This window comes from Lonchura striata, chromosome Z (assembly GCF_046129695.1).
Source record: "Lonchura striata isolate bLonStr1 chromosome Z, bLonStr1.mat, whole genome shotgun sequence".
In the NCBI taxonomy this organism is placed as follows: domain Eukaryota; kingdom Metazoa; phylum Chordata; class Aves; order Passeriformes; family Estrildidae; genus Lonchura; species Lonchura striata.
In genome coordinates, this window is record NC_134642.1 from 15655401 (window position 1) to 15674540 (window position 19140).

Sequence of the window (19140 nt, forward strand, 5' to 3'; positions counted from 1 at the left end):
GCCTGCTCTTATGGGATCATTCAGAATAGTATGCATTTTTATTCTGGCTTTGTTTAAACAGCAAGTCATCTAACTCTTGGGATATCCTTTACTTGCTTTAATTAGAACTCCTTTTGCAGGACGAAAGCTGAGCTAGACCAAGAAGCTCTGATCAGCGGAAACCTGGCAACTGAAGCTAACCTGATCATTCTTGATATGCAAGAGAACATCATTCAGGTGAAAAATAGTACAGGTGGCTTAGTACCAATCCCTGCTCCCTCAGAAGCCAGTGGAAGCAAGATTATTTTTTCCTTTTGTTTCTTAAACAGTGCAAAATATGTTCAGATCTTCTGTAAACTTCTGTAGTCTTGAATAGAAAAAAAATCATATGTAGGGAGTAGAAAGCTTCATGTTTGAAAACTTGTTAGTAGAAAAGCATTTATCTGCTAGACTTTTGTCGTACTGGACTTTATTTTTACATTACACCACTCATAGCACCTAGTCTCCCCAGTGTTGTTGTGAGTTTGATCAGAACATACCAGTATGTCTGTTTAGCCTAGATGCTCAGGATATAAGGATGCAAGGGACAGAGTGGTGCTTTCCCACCACAGGATCAGTTCCCAACCCAAAGTATACATGAAGAATTGGAGAGAGTAGAAGTGGAGCTTCAAAAATCACTGCAGGAGCTCACTGATCTTAAAAATGCATTGGAGAATCATCAGAATTTGGGAAACGTTTGGGACCATTCCCCCTCTGTCTTGTCTTCACTACAAAAGTGCTTTGAAATTTCTCCAGAGCAGATGTTAAAAATGAAGAAACTGCAATTTCTGAATTACTGGGTGTCTCATGGGCTGGAGAGCAGAACTTCAGTTTCCTGTGTGCCAGTTCTTTGTTGAATTACCTCATACAGTTATTGTTTTTCTCTCTCCTATGTAGGCAAGCTTTGCAGCAGAATGCAGAGATAATCTCCTGGGAGGAGTTTTGAAGGTCCTGGTAAATTCTCTTGGCTATGATCAGAGCACGACTTACCTGACTCATTGCTTTGCCACACTCAGAGCACTCATTGCCAAGGTATGCTCTTGATATACTTTTGTTTTCATGCTTCAAATCAAATTAAAAGAACACCATTTGTAGAGCAAAGCTATCTCCATTCCCTTATCACTTTTCTTTGATATTTATTAAATATATTTTGCCTATATAAGTGCAAATTACTACCTATAGGGTTGTTACAGGATTTCTGCATCTGTTGTAAGGTTACTTCACTGACCACACAAGATGGAATAATTAAATCTGAATAATCTTGTGGTTTTACAGTCTACTCTTAAACTTAGAAGATTTACTAATGAAAAGCCAAGCAATTCCACACACTTTATTTCAAATACATTCTGATTTTATTTAGGAATATTAATGCCAAGAACTGCACAAGAATTCCATAGAGTTCAATTTAAGTAATTATATCAGCATGACTAGTTTCAAGTCAGATGAGCAGCAGAGAAATCAAAACTTATGAGACACTGAGGTCATCATTCTAAGTTTCTATTTCTAAGATGGGTTGCAAAATTCTAAGTAGATTCTAAGACATTGACAGTTTTCATCTTTGTTCTGCCTGAAAATGAAGCCAAATCCTCATCTCTCTTCCACTTCTGTATCTCCAATAAAAAAACTCCAGGTCAGAAGAAACAAGAACAATAAAGGAAAAAAACCTAACCAAAAAACAAAACAAAACAAAACAAAAACAAAAACAAAAACCCAAAACAACACAAAAAAAACAACAACAAAAACCACAAAAACAAACTAAATCAAAAAAAAAAACCACCTGAAAACTTCAAAACATATATGAGGAGAGAAATTGACCCAAAGTATTTTTTTTTTTTTTAATAGAGATCATAAGGAGTTGGGTGCTTCATAAGGACTCTAAAAATCTTTTTATGATTCATTCTCCTACAAAAAAAAGCAGCTCCACTAAGGAAGAATCCATGAAATGTTTTTTTTCCCTAAACTATTCTAAAATACAAATAAGAAACAGGATACTCCTGTCCAGTTAATGCCTGTCTGCTCTTAAATGCAGATTGGCTGACAAAGCCTAATTACAGGGTAGATACCTGAATAGTTATGAAACTTGTAATTATGTTTTCATTTTACTTTATCTTTAAAAGCTCACTTCCAATTAGAGTAATGAATTTTGTGAAGCAATTGTTATTCTCATTGAAATAGATCTTGTAGTTAAGCTGACTCTGTTCTGTATTTCATGAAGCAATCAGTCCAATTATTTCTATTACACTGTAGGCATATATATGTTATTTTACAAATAAAAGTTATAAAAACCTGTGCCAGCAGACTTCTAATATCAATTAGACACAAAACAGTGAGATAATGGACTGAAGAAAGGCTGAGAATTGGGAAATCAGTCTGCAAATTGGAAATAATATCTCATATTCACTCAGACACCTTTATCAGTCCTGTGTATGTAGATATGGTACTGGTGCATCTGTGCTGTCTCTGCTGAGAGTTTCTTTGGACAGACATCCTGCCCCCAGGCTTGTTGCTGCCATGTGCATTGTGAAGGCACTGCAAAGGAGAGTCTGGTAGGAAAGATTGGCAGTGGAAGTTTTGTCACGCACCATAGGAGGAAGAACATATTGGAAGACTGGGGTAGGGTAGGGCGTTGGTGCAAAGAGCAAAATATTGCTCTTAATATACTTAAGGAAGTATTTGCATGCTTCATCAATCATTATGTATTCTGAAAATAGCAAATCGCCATACTTTTAAGAATTTTGCAATATTTAATGTTTGCAAAAACTCCTGGGGCCATCATACTCTGAGTTTATTCTGTCTCTTTCTCTTTTTTCCAGAACACAAACCCTTCTTTTCAAACCCTTCTTTCTTGTAGAAAATCTTAAAAATTGAATCTACAGCATCACAGGGATCAGAAGTCATAATAAAAAGAACTATAAAATGTAGTTTTTGAAAACTTTTGCCTTTTTTTGAGCCCTTTTACTTTTGTGCACTAGGATAATAATATTTTAATGTCTAGAAATAAGAGTAATAAATGTTTTCTTCTCCTTCCCTTAGTTTGGAGATTTGCTGTTTGAAGAAGAGGTTGAACAGTGTGCTGACCTGTGTCAAAGAGTTCTCCATCACTGCAGCAGCAGCATAGACATTACACGGACTCAAGCCTGTGCCACTCTCTATCTCCTCATGAGATACAGCTTCAGCTCTACCAGTGTAAGATTTTGAGAGCAGCAGTGTATTTTGTGCCAACTTTTTTTGTGATCAATTGAAACAAAGACTGGCATTGCAACAGCAAGTGGAATGCATCTGCAGTCACCTGGTCTGCTGTTTCACACAGTTGAACCAAGAGAAGTGCTAAAAGTGCAGGGGGAAAGTAGCTTTAATTACTGTTCATTGCTTTGATTCAGGTAACATGACTCAATGTTGTCCTGCAATATCTATAAATGCAGCTTCACACAGAGCAGCATTAGGCCTATGACAGCAAAGACTATACAATGCATAAGCAATACCCTTCACACCGTCTTTTTTCTTTCATTCCTGTGTCAGAACAACTCATCTAGTTCTATTCTAATGCAATTGCAACCTCAGCAGAACTCCTGTATACTTGTATTAATGGGAATTCTTCATAAGCTCCTTGGTCTTAGAATTAGGCTCTGATTTTTACCACACATGTGGAGCCAAATACATACATTATGCATGTGGATTAATAATGTTCTAGCACAAAAGCATATGCATTAGCATTTTGGACAGCATCTGATCTTGCACAGAATTTTCTTCACTAGTTATTATTTTAAAAGCCTTGGATATGTAAAAAGTGTAAGCTCTGCAAAAGCAAAATGTACTGCAGACACACCATGATCATCAGGGTATAAAGCATCCCCAATAGAAGCTCCCAGAGGCCTTTTGCCACCCAAATTTGTTTCCAGAATATTTTTCCAGTCCTTCTTCCTGACCTGTTTCAGCGTGTGGTCTGATCCACACACCCACTGGCCTGTTCAAAGGAGGAAAGGGGTGTTTCTGGCTTTCTCCTGTCTCAAGTAAGCATGCATATTTCAAGGAACACTGGAGCACCAAAGTACAGACATGTCAAAATTAGGGATCTTTGGCTTAAGTGTGTAAAACATGGTTAGGTTTGATGCGCCAGAGGCCACTTAGTGAGTTGTGAGTCTACTGCACTCAATATGGACAGGAGAATCACTTTGATAGGGGAGGTAGACATGAACTGCAGTGCAGCCATCATTCTTTCATGCTTTTGTTTTTGTCTTCTGGAAGAATTTTTCAAGAGTGAAGATGCAGGTGACCATGTCACTAGCTTCTCTGGTTGGAAAATCTCCTGAGTTTAATGAGGAATTCCTTCGACGATCCTTGAGAACCATCCTGGCCTATGCAGAGGAAGATACAGATATGCAGGCAACACCATTTCCCATTCAGGTTAAGTCTTTTATGGCATCTGTGGCTTTTATCAGGAGCTTTCACATAGGAGCATGCTTGAAGCAAGTTCTAGATCTTGGTCTTTCAAAGCAATGAAAATAAGAGATTATTGCATAAATTTATGTCTAGCACAAGAGTAAGTGGGGAAGAAGGGGATATTATTCTATAAAATAAACTCTAAATAATATTCCCTGAAATCACATTACAGGAGAATCATCTCTTGGTTTTGAGTACAGCTTTGTCCTAGACCCCAACAGGAATTATGCCCTCTAAGATCTTCCCAAAATGCAATTTGATTCACTGTGTTTTCAGACAAGTACCACCTGGGAAACTTATCTCTATTTGCCAACTTGTAAGGTGTCAGCAGCAGTAATGAAAAACATGTCAGACAACTGTCAAACACTTTGTTAAAAATCTTAGAATAACTTAGGTTGTGCTGAAGGCTTACAAAAACATCTGGTTTCAGATGCAAGATCAACTGAAGCTGAACTCCATTAGCACATTTGTTTGTTTTTTTTTTTTTTTTCATTCAGAAATAAATATTGCAAAGGATTTCAGCTCGTTTTGATTAGTTAAAATGTGTATATGTAAGATTTGCTATGTCAGCAGCCTTTGCTGCATTACATAGAACTGAAGAAAACATCCTGACATTTCCTTGGGTAAAAGAGGCTTAAGAAGAGTAACATCATCTTGTACAGAAGTTGTTTTTCCAGAAGGAAAAAATAAACACATTGCACATTGATCTTTGCATTGCTTCAGGTAGAGGAGCTACTGTGTAATCTGAATGGCATCCTGTCAGATACAGTGAAAATGAGGGAATTTCAGGAAGATCCAGAGATGCTGATGGACCTCATGTACAGGTGAATCCATTTTGAATTGCTACTGAGAAAATTCTACAGTGAGGTGAGCTGAATTATGCATTTTAGAGACAAGGTGTGACAAACTAGCTGTTTGTAAACATTGCCTCTTTAGCAGAGCTGGTCTTTAGCAGGAGGCCCAGGCTGCTGCAATAAGCACATTGCAGTGCAGCCTCTGGGAGGTGGACGTAGATTTGGGAAAGGATAAGAGTCAGGAACATTGAATAGTCTTGGATGCAGCTGTATTACTTTCCTCATAGTCCTTCTATCTCCTGCTCAGCCCTGCCTAACCATTTGTTTTGCTTTCTGTTTAATGAATTACATAGAATAAATACAGAGATGTCTCCTTCCATTCAACCCAGGGGAAGAATTATAAAGGTATTTTTGTTATTTGAGAAGTGATCATTCACAGCTGCTTTCTGGTCTGTGTTTTCAGAATTGCAAAAGGATACCAGACATCGCCAGACCTGAGGCTGACTTGGCTGCAGAACATGGCAGAGAAGCACACCAAGAGGAAGTGCTACACAGAAGCAGCTATGTGCCTGGTCCATGCTGCAGCACTGGTCTCAGAATACCTGAGCATGCTTGAGGATCGCAACTATCTCCCTGTGGGCAGCGTCAGTTTTCAGGTAAAAGGCTCTGACAGCATGAGGCAGCTCTGGTGTGTGTGTTTGTTCTTGTGCTAAGCAAAGCAGAGGTGCATGTATGGGGTAGATGTTACAATGGCAGTCTCCAGCTTCTATTTCCAGTGGTTTGACACTATAATCTCTCATTTGCTAAGTAGAACCCCTCTATTATCATATGCTTTTTCTAGGGCTGTTACTTATCAACTGTGACAGATGCATCTTTCAAACTTCTTTCTCATAATCTAGATAATTGGAGCTGCTCAGCTCTTTCAGGTGTGTTCTCCAATCCTTTGACTGCCCTTAAGTGACTAACCAAACCCTTTTGATTGATGAATAACACAATCACTGCAGTCAATCCAGTACATTCAAGTCAAGTAAAAATATCCCGTAAGTTCTTTCAGCATGTGCTGTAACTCTCACATTCTCTCACAATCTCTCTGACTACTTCACTGGTTCTTTTGGCATTGTTGAGCTCTTTACTCAGGAATAAACTGATCTTTTCCCAACAATTTTCTTGAGTTTAGTTTTTCACCTTACTTTTCTACGTCACATAGATGAAAGCATAAGTCCTTGTGGTTAAACTTCTTTTAAATGCAGATATATATACACTTAGTTTATCAGATTATGCAGTTACCTCAACTGACTTCATATGCAAATTCAATTATTTTAGTGCTTTTCTCTACATTATTAAAAATAAAAATGGCCAAACCCTTCATTTATTGCCATGTGTTGATAATTTCTCTTATATCATTACTCTCTGAAATCAGTGAATTGTTGGCTGCAATGATTAAAGTAAATCATAAATAATTTCAATTAATTAGTGGAAATATTTTGTAGGATCACCTTAGATGTTATATAGACATCTACTGTTTAGACTTTGTTACCTTTATTAGACTGTAACCCCAGGATTGCATAGTCTGGTGTTGATTCAGGCTAAGTACAATACCTCTAAGATTTTCTTTAGTAATTTCTTATCAGTATTTCCACCATTTTGTCCTGGTGCAGTCTGATAAACCTGCCACCATATGCTCATCTTTTACACTTCAAAGAAGTAGATGATCCCCAAAGCATATTTTGTCTTCTGGAACTTCCCCAGTTTTCTAAAACAAATGGCAGCTCAGAATTCACTGCTTGAACAATCCTTTGATTTGCTTTTTTGATCTGTTGGGGAGCACATTTTATTGTCAAAGTGAGTTTGGAATACTTAACACTAATATTTGGTGCATTCATCATTCCTTATTAAAACCATACCACCTGGGATTTTTCCCTTCAAAATAGTAAATGTGAACATGACTGAGCCACTTGGCATTTTGTATTGAATTTAGTTCATTGGGCATTACTATTTGCAATTCCACCTCAGGAATTAGGTGGTGGACAAGTGTTTATTCTTAATTTTCTTTAATATCAAGATAGCTGTATATACTCTGAATGGCTAAACTTCTGGCCATGGGTTTATACTTCTGCCATTTTGCATCCCTTATCAATTTTGTATACCTTCAAACTTCTAACTTCGATGCATTACTTCTATTTACCCTTCTTTTCTCTCTACTTGTTGGATACTATCATCGTTTGGATATAAGTGAAATCTGCATTCCCTCCCCAATGTCATACTGCTCCCAGGCTGCCTTGAGTGCTTGTAAGCTCACACACTTGACCCTAGCACAATTCCTCCCTCCATTGCTCCTAGATTATGCAGGTTGCTATAAATGGATATGTTTTCATTTATGTTAGAGAATTGAAGTCTATTGTGCAAGGCAGTAGGCAAGCAAAAATTTAGAAGTTTAAAAGCAGCAAATCAATTCCTCTCATCAAAATGCTTGTGCAAATACATGTTTTCCAAAGAAATAATTGCCCCATAGGAGAGAGGTAATAAAATGCCCTAATGACAAGGACCTAATTACAGAACTCTTTATCTGACAGGAAAATTTTGAATTTCAGTTTACTCAATAACAGTAACTAACTGTAATAACCCTTTGCATTTTTACATAGGCTTTCAACAAAAGGTTTCCCATTCCTTACAAATAGGTTTATGTTTTATAGCACCTGTGGAAATCTTATTCAGATGACTTTGTTAAAGGAGGGAAACACCACACAAACTGGCTCAGCTTTACATGTAGTTACAGGTCACACTCCCTGATTCTTTCTGTAATCATTTCTTCATTTGGCTCAGGTATGAGATCAACTAATATTGGTGATATGCATTTAGTTATGGAACTGAGGGTGATAATAATGTGAATAAAAATATTATTCTAGATGAGTAGAAGTATTACCTCCTTTTTACAGATGAGTAAAATGAGTCAGCAAAAGATCAAATCAGTTCTTATTTTGATCTTCTACAGTGAGTCTGTTAGCATCCAGAAAACTGACTGTCAGTAGAGTAATACTTTTCCTTATATTGTACCAGACAAAATGCTTCCCTCTATGCAATCAAAACTATCACTCAAAATCAGAGTGGGGTCACTTTCAGTGGAATTCTCTTTGAGCTTAATTCATATTAACACTTCACAAGCTGTAAAGCAGAATTAGTGGGATTATGAAGTGCATAGGGACTGACTTTAAAACCACTTGGTATTAACACAGACAAGTATTTTGTGTATGTGTCTACCTGCTGAGGTACCCAGCTCAGCAGCAGCCTAATTTGGCTGGGCTGTTTGGGCATCTAGGTTGCAGGCTACCCTGGCCTTATTTAACATGGTGATAAGGGCTGGGGATCAGAGGGGTTTTTGAGTTCACAGAAGTACTTATTTTCCTTAATGAAAACTAGGCTTGTGAATTTCAATATAATTGCTGATAAAATACATGGTGATTTATGTGCTGCCTTTATAATACAAGGGATATGTAAAATTATTCAATATGAAAGATATAAAGGCTTAAGTTGGGTGAGGCATGTCCACTTCGCAGAAGATCATGTAAGCCTCAGGAGTATGTCGTGCAGTCTCTCTCCTCTTAGAGTGCATGGACTGTAAAACATGAAAGTACATTCCTGATATTAGTTATTAGAGGCTTAAAGGTGGAGAAGGGACAATTGGTGTCCATGCCTTTCTAATTACTTTTGTATATAAATTACTTCTCTAGACTCTCTTCTCTTTGCTAAAGGAAAATAAAAAATAATAATTTTTTTTAAAGCCACCAGAGTCACATGAAAACAGTCCTTAATGGCTACTGTTACAGAAGAGGAAAACTTGAAATTAATCTGCATGGCTTTTGAGTTTCTGCAGATATGAGCCAGTGAATCTAAGTCTGGTTGAAGTCACTCTCTTCAATGACACTGGTCAGTAAAAAGTGACATAGGTGTGCTAAATGTGCTGTAGTTCTTCCTCTGGCCAAAATTCAGATGTGTTCTTAACTCCTGTGAATGCTATTCCAAGGCTGTGCTCACCCTTCCAGTGGGGCTGACATGATGTGCAGACAAGGAAGTGTGATGGCACCACTTGGATGGTTGGAGTAAATTTCACCCATGGAGAAATAAATACATCCATAAAACCCAGGGGTGAAAGCCCAATGCTGCTAGCGGTGTGTGGTGTCAATTCTCTATCTGAAATCTGATCAATAGTAACAGCCCTCAGGGCCTCTGCTATTTTATAAAGATGCCTTTAAGGGCTCAGCTAGACAGCCAGCTGGCATCCATCCTGCACTCAGACAGATTGTCATTGCCAATTTCTGCTGAAATGAGACACTATGACACTAATTTAACTCCTTTTAATTAATAGAAAATCAAAGCTTAGCCTTTGTGCTGCTGCTAAAAGTTACATTTGGCAATCCCATACTATATGTACACATATTTGCTGTTATCTTGTACGTATTTCTATATATTTTAATTTTTTTTAATGTTGATGCCACCCAGTGTTATATATTCAAAGAAGTCCTGAAGAATGGTAGACATGTTCTTTAAAGGTCTAGAATCTCAAGAGAGTGACTTCATCTAGTTTTATTTAAATGCACAGTGGGATCCATAACATTAACAAGAAACTGAGTAAATTCTGCAGATTTAAAGTGCAGTATGGCAGAGAATGAACCAAGAAGGAGCAATCAATTATTGTAGTTTTTAGTATGATATTACCTGTGTCCTACTTCTCATCTGCTTGGAAAAGGTGGATAAAAACCTGAACATTCAATTTATTCAAGTAGGTGGCAGAAGGTCTGGAATGCAGTTTGGAATTTCCCACCCCTAAGTGCCAGCACTAGGAAAGGCACATTGCTTGTGACCTTAGTACTACTGGGTATTGAGCTCACTGCAAGCTCCATGGAAATCCAGCCACCAGAAAGAGCTAGTTTGACACCTACAGGAATCTGCATTTTAAACTGAGGCTAGAAAGAAAATTTATGATTCTTCCAGTGAAACTCCTGATCTGCCATCTATGGAGATTTATGATGTTATTTTAACTTCTGAAAACTAATGTAACTGTGTGTCCCCTGGTTGCACCTGAAAAACCTGATTCCTCTTCCCATCATGTAAATATGTTGAAACAATTTCTTCCTCAAGCTTTGTGAAATACTGTTGATTTAGGTTTTTTTATTTGTGTGCTTTAATGGATTTTAGAACATTTCATCCAATGCGCTGGAGGAATCTGCTGTTTCAGATGATGTTTTGTCTCCAGATGAAGATGGCATATGTTCTGGGAGGTATTTCTCAGAAAGTGGACTGGTAGGCCTGCTGGAACAAGCTGCAGAGCTCTTCAGCACGGTGAGTGAGGACCAGAACCACCAGGAGGGAATGGATAGTGGGCTACCTAAGCCAGATCCACAGCTTCCTTTTCTGCACGTGAGGAAACAATGTAGTACTCCTAAACCAGGCATGACAGACCTGCCACAGTCCAAATAACAAGAGGACACATTTTTGGCCGTCCAAATACTGCCTCAGTCAGATTGATTAACCTAGGCTTTTTCAGCCCAGCTCAGTCACATACCCACCTCTACAGTGCAGACCACAGGCAACATCAACAGAAAGTGATTGTCTCAGGCAGCAACCAAGATTTTCAGTTGGTATTATGAAGAGATAGTACATTTAAGAAAAAGATCTTGCATAAAGTATGTATTTTAGAAGGCATGTGAGAGTTACTCATATACTTTTATAAAGTGTACAACCAGGAACCTCATAATCTATGCTTACTATATAAGGACTTGTGATTTAGCATCTCTAAAGATATCACTTGGGTCCCTTTGTCCAGACACAGCTCTGGTTGCCGTGAATCATACATGACAAACAAGTCCATTTCCTGCTGCTAACCTGCATTTCTAGTTCTTGTAGCCCTGAAGCAGAAACCAGGGCTTTACACAGGAATTTGAGCTCAAGAGCCAGATCAGAGATCCAAATTATATCCAGTATCCAGTTCTCTGTTTGCTGTTCAGAACGACCCATTTACCATTGCTAGTTTTCAGAGCACCAAAACAAGCAACACAGCAGATTAACAGATGATTCCTATAAATCCCCTTTTCTCCATTGATAGAGATATAGTTTCTTTTAATTTCTTTTTAGAGTGTATGAAAACTCACTTCATTCCTTCCTTTTTTTTTTTTTTTTTTTTTTTTTTTTTTTTTTTTAATTCTAAGGGAGGTTTGTATGAAACTGTGAATGAAGTGTACAAAATTGTCATCCCCATATTGGAAGCACATCGAGACTTCAGGAAGCTTACCTTGACACACAGCAAGCTACAGAAGGCCTTTGACAGCATTATTAATAAGGTACTTTTGAGGCAAGGCACTGCTAGCAAGACACTTTTCTGGGTTGCACTATTTGTTTGAGACTGCTGTTAATAAAATTGTTCATGAGTGTATTGGGTTTGTGTGGCCAGGTTTTGATAGTGGAGGGGGAGGGTTAGAAGAATAATGCCAGTGAGAAGCTGCTAGAAACTTTACCCATGTCCAACAGAGCCAATGCCAGCTGCTAGACAAGGCTGAGCCCATCAGTGGCAGTGGCCGCAGCTCTGGGATAATATATTTTAAAAGGGAAAAAAGTTACTGGCCAGATGTAATTGTGCTCAGAGGAAAGACAAGTGGAAAATATGTGAGAGCGACAGCTCAGCAGACACCAAGGTCAGTGGAGAAGGAGGGGCAGGAGGTGTCATGGGTGCCAAAAAGATTCCCCTGCAGCCCATGGTGCAGCCAAGGGTGAGACAGCTGTGTCCCTGAAGCCCAGGGAGATCCACAGGGGAGAAGAGATCCACCTGCAGCCCATGCCAGAGTGGGTGGATGCCTGAAAGAAGGCTGTAACCCCATGTGAAGCTCACACTAGAGCAGGGAGGAACCACAGAAGAACTCCTCTCCCTGGGCAGTGGGAGAAGCAACATGTGATGAACTGACCATAACCCCCATTTCCCATCTCCCTATGCCACTGGGAGAGAAGATGTAGAGCCTAAGGAGAAAGGGGGCAAGATATTTTTAAAAGTTGTTCTACTTCTTGTTATCCTGTTCTGAGTTTGATTGGTAATAAATGTGATTAGTTTTCCCAAGTAAAGTGTGTTTTGCCCATGATGGTAACTAATTAGTGATCACTCCCTATCCTTATGTCAGTTCATGAACCATTTATTATTGCTCTCCAGGGAGGGATAATACTGTGGCTTTGGTGGGTACCTGGCCTCCTGCCATGATCAACCTACCAGAATTTGAAATAATTCTATTTCTTTTCTCAAATAAAACTTCCACCTGTTTAGGTCTACCTACATGGCCTACAGTGTAAAAAGGCTCTCCCTACAAAAAAAGCAGAAATGAATGGGTTTAGCTGACCATATCTGTGTCCACTGGGCCACATCTGTTTAACAAAAATAACTTTAATGTGTTATTGTTTAGTGTTTTTAGTTATAAACAGAAGAGTGGTTATATTTATAAAACATATTTCATAAATATGAAAACCTATCTGAATTGTCAGCACTCATACCATCCCTTCTCTTTCTTCAGAAGAATCTTATGCTGAGCTTAGTCAGTTTCAAATTTGTATCAATTTTCATTGCAAATTTGCAAAATTTTCATTTTGTTACATGTATTCAAAGGAATTAAGAAATAATAAGCTATTTTGTTTTGTGCAACCTCCCTCATGATTAGGTTAAATTCTAAATTAGATTTCAGTCAAATGTCCCTTAGTTGTATGCTTTCTCTCCTGTGCTTCTAATCCATCAGCACTGATGATACATAGAAGTGGCTTTGAAATGGGGAAAATGTAGGACGAGTGGATTTTCTTATACATCAGTTGGGGGGAAAAGAGGCACCCAAATACTATAATGTCCACATAAAGCAGTTGTGAATTTCCTCTTCTTTTTATCTATCAGGGTCAGAAACGAATGTTTGGAACTTACTTCCGTGTTGGTTTCTATGGATCAAAATTTGGGGACTTAGATGAACAGGAATTTGTTTATAAAGAGCCTGCAATTACAAAACTACCAGAGATTTCTCACAGATTAGAGGTAAGGAAAAACATTATACTAACAGGATCTCAAATGGTATATTATACTTTTCAGTCAACCCACACAGTCCTGATATTATCATTGCTATATGAAAAAATCAGTAACAGACTGATTTGTGCCACAGAATATTTCCTTAGTGTTTCCTTAGTATTTCTTTAGTGTTTCCTTAGTGTTTCCTTTCCACAGTATCCCTTATTAAAGCATAATTATGTAAGTGAGCCATTCTTTTGAGGCTATGTGTCATTCAAGCAGGCCTATAAAATGTTGAGTGATTTTGAGCATGCCAGATATTTGCTTTGGTATCTTTTAAACATTTTTTATAGAATTGCTATATTCCCTCCTGATTGTTTAACCTCAAGCTCTGTGACTGTCTGAGCAATTCACAGTGATCTTTGTCAGAAGATGCCTTACCCTGGCCAGCTGTGGTTTGTGGAACAGTATACTGACTGTACAAAGCCCAGAAATTGTCATGGTTGTCACTCCTTTCTCCTAGAATTGCATTAGCATTGCATTAAAGACTAAAATTTTGGGATAATTCTTTTTTCTTTCTAGGGATTTTATGGCCAGTGTTTTGGGGAGGATGTTGTGGAAGTGATTAAGGACTCTGCTCCTGTAGACAAAAGAAAGCTGGATCCCAATAAGGTAGGGAAAGTACTACCAAGAGGGTTGAGTGCTTTCTCTCACAAGAGAAATGAGAAGGTCCCCTTTGCAACTTTTATGCTCAAACATTAAGGCATTAAAAGAAACCACCCAACTTGGCATCTCTGTGCCCAGGGGTATTAAAACTTCTGTGACAGGCTCAGGTAGCTTGTCATAGAGCATAGAAATTAAAAGTTCCAGTCTCTGGTCCTTGCCCTGGTTCTGGTCCCCAGGGTTAAGCTGTGCCCTTCTAGATGCAAATTTTGTTAGCTCTGAATAAGAAAATGATCTCTGAAGGATTTTCAGCTCTATGCTTTTCCAGACCATCCATTGCCTACACATCCTTAGGCAATGTGTACTAAGGGATACTTCACATGAACCATTCCTTTTACATTCCTTGGGTTGTAAAGTACTGTAATGGTTCTTCCCTCTTTTCTTAGGCATACATACAAATTACTTTTGTGGAGCCCTATTTTGATGAGTATGAGATGAAGGACAGAGTTACCTATTTCGAAAAGAACTTCAACATCTGTCGGTTCATGTACACTACGCCTTTCACTATGGATGGGCGTCCCAGAGGAGAACTTTATGAGCAATACAAGAGGAACACCATCCTAACCACAATGCATGCTTTCCCCTACATCAAAACTAGAATCAATGTCATCCAAAGAGAAGAGGTAATTGGATTTTGAAGACAGATCTAATTTCTCAAGGACTGAATGAATCTCTGGATGGAAAGATTTCCAAATTTATGCTTGGCAATAAAAAAGAATTCTGAATTTCTCAGACATTGCTCTTGTAAACAGAACTATCACAGAAGGGACAGACAAGGCAAGATATACTGTGGAGAAGAGACAATAGCCAATGTACATTCTTCTTTTGACCTCCTAGCTGTAATGCTGTGTAGGGGGATGTGTGGAGCTCTGTTTGTAGCTATACTTCTAGCTGGTAAAGCAGATGTAGGATAGGAGTACAGTCAGAGAACTAGATTTGGCTTAGGTCTGGTTTAGAAACAGGGAAGCTTTATACATAAAGCTTCACCATTTCAGGCATGAAATGTTAGAGTAAGAATGAATTTATGCCAACAGAAGGTCTGACTCACACCCTATTTCTGCAAATGATAAGACATCTAAGATCTTTGGATCAGCTGCACCATCTGCCAAGATGACCATCTGCCAAGTTAGATTGAACAGTGTTCGTGAGTTTCACAACTACTGCTTTTGAAACAGGAGAATGATAGTGATATTGTTGTATTTAGAATAGGTCAGCTGCATGCATGACTCAGGTAATGAACCATCTTTTCTTCCCTTTCACTTAGTTTATTTTAACACCAATTGAAGTTGCTATTGAAGATATGCGTAAAAAAACACAGGAACTAACTGCAGCCACCAACCAAGAACCACCAGATGCCAAAATGCTCCAGATGGTTTTGCAGGGCTCAGTTGGAGCCACTGTAAATCAGGTAAGGGATCCAAGTAAGCCAGATGAAGTGTACTTTCCTCACTGTGCATTCTCTTTTGCACTCCTATTTCTTCCACTGGAAGAAGTACATCTAGTCAGATACATTTAGTCACTGTGTGTATTTAATTGATATTTAGTAACTGTATACTGTTCATCAGCTATGCTTTTGGTGAAAGTGTTCCTGGGAAGCATTGTACTGGCTTCTGGCACTGAAACGTAGAAATCTTGTGAATGAATCCAAAGAGTTTTCATTTCTAACCTGCTAGCCATCTTAGCCATTTTGTTCATTGCAGATTTATCCTTGGAGAATGGGAATAATAATAATAACAATTTTCCTGTGGAACCACCACAAACTCAGTTTCATGGAAATTAAGTCAATACATGAAGTCAAGTCCTGAGTGCCCCAAAGTAAAGCTGAAATACAATATGTATAACATAAACATACACGCTAAAAAAAAGCCCAGGCAATTAAAAAACTTAAAATGGAATGATGAAGCCATGGCTGAGCAAAAACTTGGTGTTATGCACAGTATCACAGAGTTTGGGTTTTTTTCCTGAAAGCCTAAATACTCTGTTTCCAACCAATGCATCTATTATGAAATGCAAAGAATGACCTTTTTCAGCACTGGGCTTATTGCCTGAAGGTCTTGTAATACACACAGAGGAGCTGTGTTTCTCTAATATAACCAGGTTTGTCACTGGAGCTGTCTCAGCTCCTCTCTGCTGGGCAAAATTTGCTCCCTTTGTTGTGGAACTGGAGGACGAATAATAACAGGAGAGGATAAGATACGCTGGGCAAAAATTCTGCTTGCCAAAGGAAGTATTGTGGTGGAAGGGGAGCTAAAATTCATCCTGTTATGGTAACTGTGCCTAGTTTTATTTTCTTTCGTAATTGCAGTCGTGAAATAACAAACAGCTTTAAACAAATGTGTGTTCTGTTTTCAGTCTAAGCAGGCGGGTTTCACATTTTCCTGTGTTATTTCTATAAGGGACCACTAGAGGTAGCACAAGTGTTCCTGGATGAAATTCCAGCAGACCCCAAACTTTATCGACATCACAACAAGCTGAGGTTGTGCTTCAAAGAGTTTATAATGAGGTCAGTAAAATAAAACTGAAATGCGGAATTACATCAATACATTCAATATTAGCAATACTGCAATGATAATATAACTGAGTAATTACCTATGCAAGTTTAGCATCATGAATCCTGGCATCTCACACTTTGAACACTTGCACCACGCTTGTTATCTCGGCTTCACATTAATGCCTAGCTCAGCATTGCTTTCTCAAAGGGAAGAAATGTTAACACTCTAATAATGTGAAATTAATGAAATTAAGATCTTCCATTTCTTTTGCCTTTGACATCTTACAGAAATCAAACATTTCAGACTATTGCCTTGATTTGATTTTTAATAAAATGACATTCTTACTTAGCAAGCTGTTCATAAGAAAACTGCATCTATCAAGCAGACACAGCAGTAGTGGCAGACACGTCCTTTGCTTTAGATACGTTTGTAGATCTCAACAGGAATATTCATATACGATGATACTCATCTCCTCAGTCCAGACTATCCTCCTTGATAAAGGATAAGTTAAATAGAGTTAAATAAAAATAAGTCTTATGCAGAAGATACAGTTTCTAAGTATTGCTATTGCCCATTTATCTGTTTATACAGTAAGTACGCAGCTAGCTCAGTATTCTGCCGTCATTAAAATTGCTTTTAATTAGTTCATTCATGCTTTCCTAATTTCTTTAAAATATCATCTCAATTTATGTACTTGAAAAAAACAGAACTTTCTTATTAGTTCATTATCACTTTAGTCTTGACAAGTTACCAGAGGAATGCCTAGACTAAAAGAACTGGATTCTTGTCCATTTCAATTACCTAACACAAAACAAGGGAGTTTAACAGAAGTAGATTATATATATATCATGTCTTTTTTCCTTTCCTTTTGTCTAGGTGTGGTGAAGCAGTGGAGAAAAACAAGCAACTTATTACTGCTGATCAGCGGGAATATCATCAGGAGCTCAGAAGAAACTACATGAAACTGAAGGAGAACCTTAGGCCCATGATTGAGAGGAAGATCCCAGAGCTGTACAAACCTGTACCGCTTAAGATCCATAGCATAAGGTATAGTTAGGGCAGGTTATCTGTTGTGGCTATACAAAATTATGCCACTTTTTGCAAGGAAAAAAGGGAGTTTTACTGGCAGTTAAAACCAAGCCAGAATATACACAGCCAACTCCATATACTGATTAAAGAAATTTGCTGACTTCCGCTGGAGATGATTGTAGTGTTAGCTGTGTTTTTCAATCTCTGCATTCTGGGGGTAGAGGATTTATGTAATTTTAAAGGCATTGTTAGATAAGACTTCTCTCTCACCCTAACAAATTTACTGGAAACGTCTTGTGATTTTTCAACATTTGAAGCCAGAAAGGAGATAGAACAAGTATGGTACCATGTGGTGTTAGGCAGCATGAAGTCATCCTTTCACTACAGAAAACATAATCCTTTTTAGTCACATGACTGACACAGAAGAGTCCAGTCTACTTTGATTATGACTATATGCTTCTTCACAAAGTCACTGTGTCCAGTTTGGGGTGGGAGAAGAAGAAATTACAACTCTGACCTGCCAACACATAGCATGGTTCAGCAGAGTTTCTTTTCACAAGACAGGTATTTTTTTGTTTGTTTTTAATTTGCCAACTCTATTTATGAATCTGTTTCATTGCAGGGAATCTTTTCGTAACCACAGTTTTAGGAAATATGATGCCCAGACTTCTTCCCAAAGCACCTAAGCACTAGCTGCTTTGGCCAAGGAAGAGTTTCATGCTGCAAGACAGAAGAGATGGAGTATTTATTCCACATCTATGAAATGAGAAATCTCTCACAAGACAGCATGTGCACTTTCTGGACAGCATGCAGAAAAGTATTTACACAGGATCACTGAATGAAACCTAGGGGATAAATCCTAATCAAGCACATTTATCACAAGGGCTTGGAAAGGAAGGGGATGCTTTTTTTTTTTTTTTTTTTTAGATACTTTTGTATATATTGTACAATAATGGCCTAATGCAGAGGGGTGAACCTTAGAGTGGCCAGTGGCATGAAGCCAGTCATGACTAGGTAACAGACATAGAACTTTGTGTGTTTTGATTGAGGTGAATCCAAATAACATGTTGAAGGAATAACAACAAATTATATCTGTTTATAGTCCTTTACCAAGACAGCATTTAACTTGCAGAAGCACATTCTACAAGTTAATCACATGCTTAAATTTTGTCTTAATGAGGAGGGACATGGTTACCTGCTCAGTGTTTGCTGGGTAGGTGCCCTATGGAAGGATAATTTACTCAATCAGTTTCTGAACAGATTCTTGTCATGGCCCTTAACTGCAGGGAGTTCTGCACAAGGTTTCTCAACCAAACCATGAAAATTAATAAGTAATAATAGATAGTTTTTGTAGATCTTCTTTTTTTCTAAGTATAGGGATATGCAGTATAGCAACTTGACATGCAGTTAGTGATTTGTAACATATTTAGCAGAGCTAACAAGTAATAATTTGAAAAGAAGATGCTAAGCTATGAGTGATTCTTTATTACATAAAGCTCTTATGTAGATAACCTTATTGAAAATTAACTACAGAAGCTCACGATGGGGATTTCCTGCAAATCATTTGACTCAGGCTTTACTGCAGCTTAAGAGAAATTAGCACATAATTTATAATATCTAGTGC

General features: G+C 38.1%; 1 protein-coding gene across 1 annotated transcript in view; it reads left to right on the forward strand.

The window, feature by feature from the left end:
• Positions 1–18283, forward strand: part of DOCK8 (dedicator of cytokinesis 8) — an 87194-nt gene extending 68911 nt beyond the window's left edge. Inside the window, 15 exon segments of the mRNA XM_077790211.1 lie at positions 120–216; positions 916–1050; positions 3052–3204; positions 4264–4422; positions 5182–5282; positions 5716–5908; positions 10446–10589; positions 11456–11587; positions 13168–13302; positions 13855–13944; positions 14382–14618; positions 15260–15403; positions 16392–16498; positions 17364–17534; positions 18139–18283. Coding sequence (XP_077646337.1) covers positions 120–216; positions 916–1050; positions 3052–3204; positions 4264–4422; positions 5182–5282; positions 5716–5908; positions 10446–10589; positions 11456–11587; positions 13168–13302; positions 13855–13944; positions 14382–14618; positions 15260–15403; positions 16392–16498; positions 17364–17534; positions 18139–18283 — 2143 coding nt within the window.
• The last annotated feature ends 857 nt before the right edge of the window (positions 18284–19140 follow it).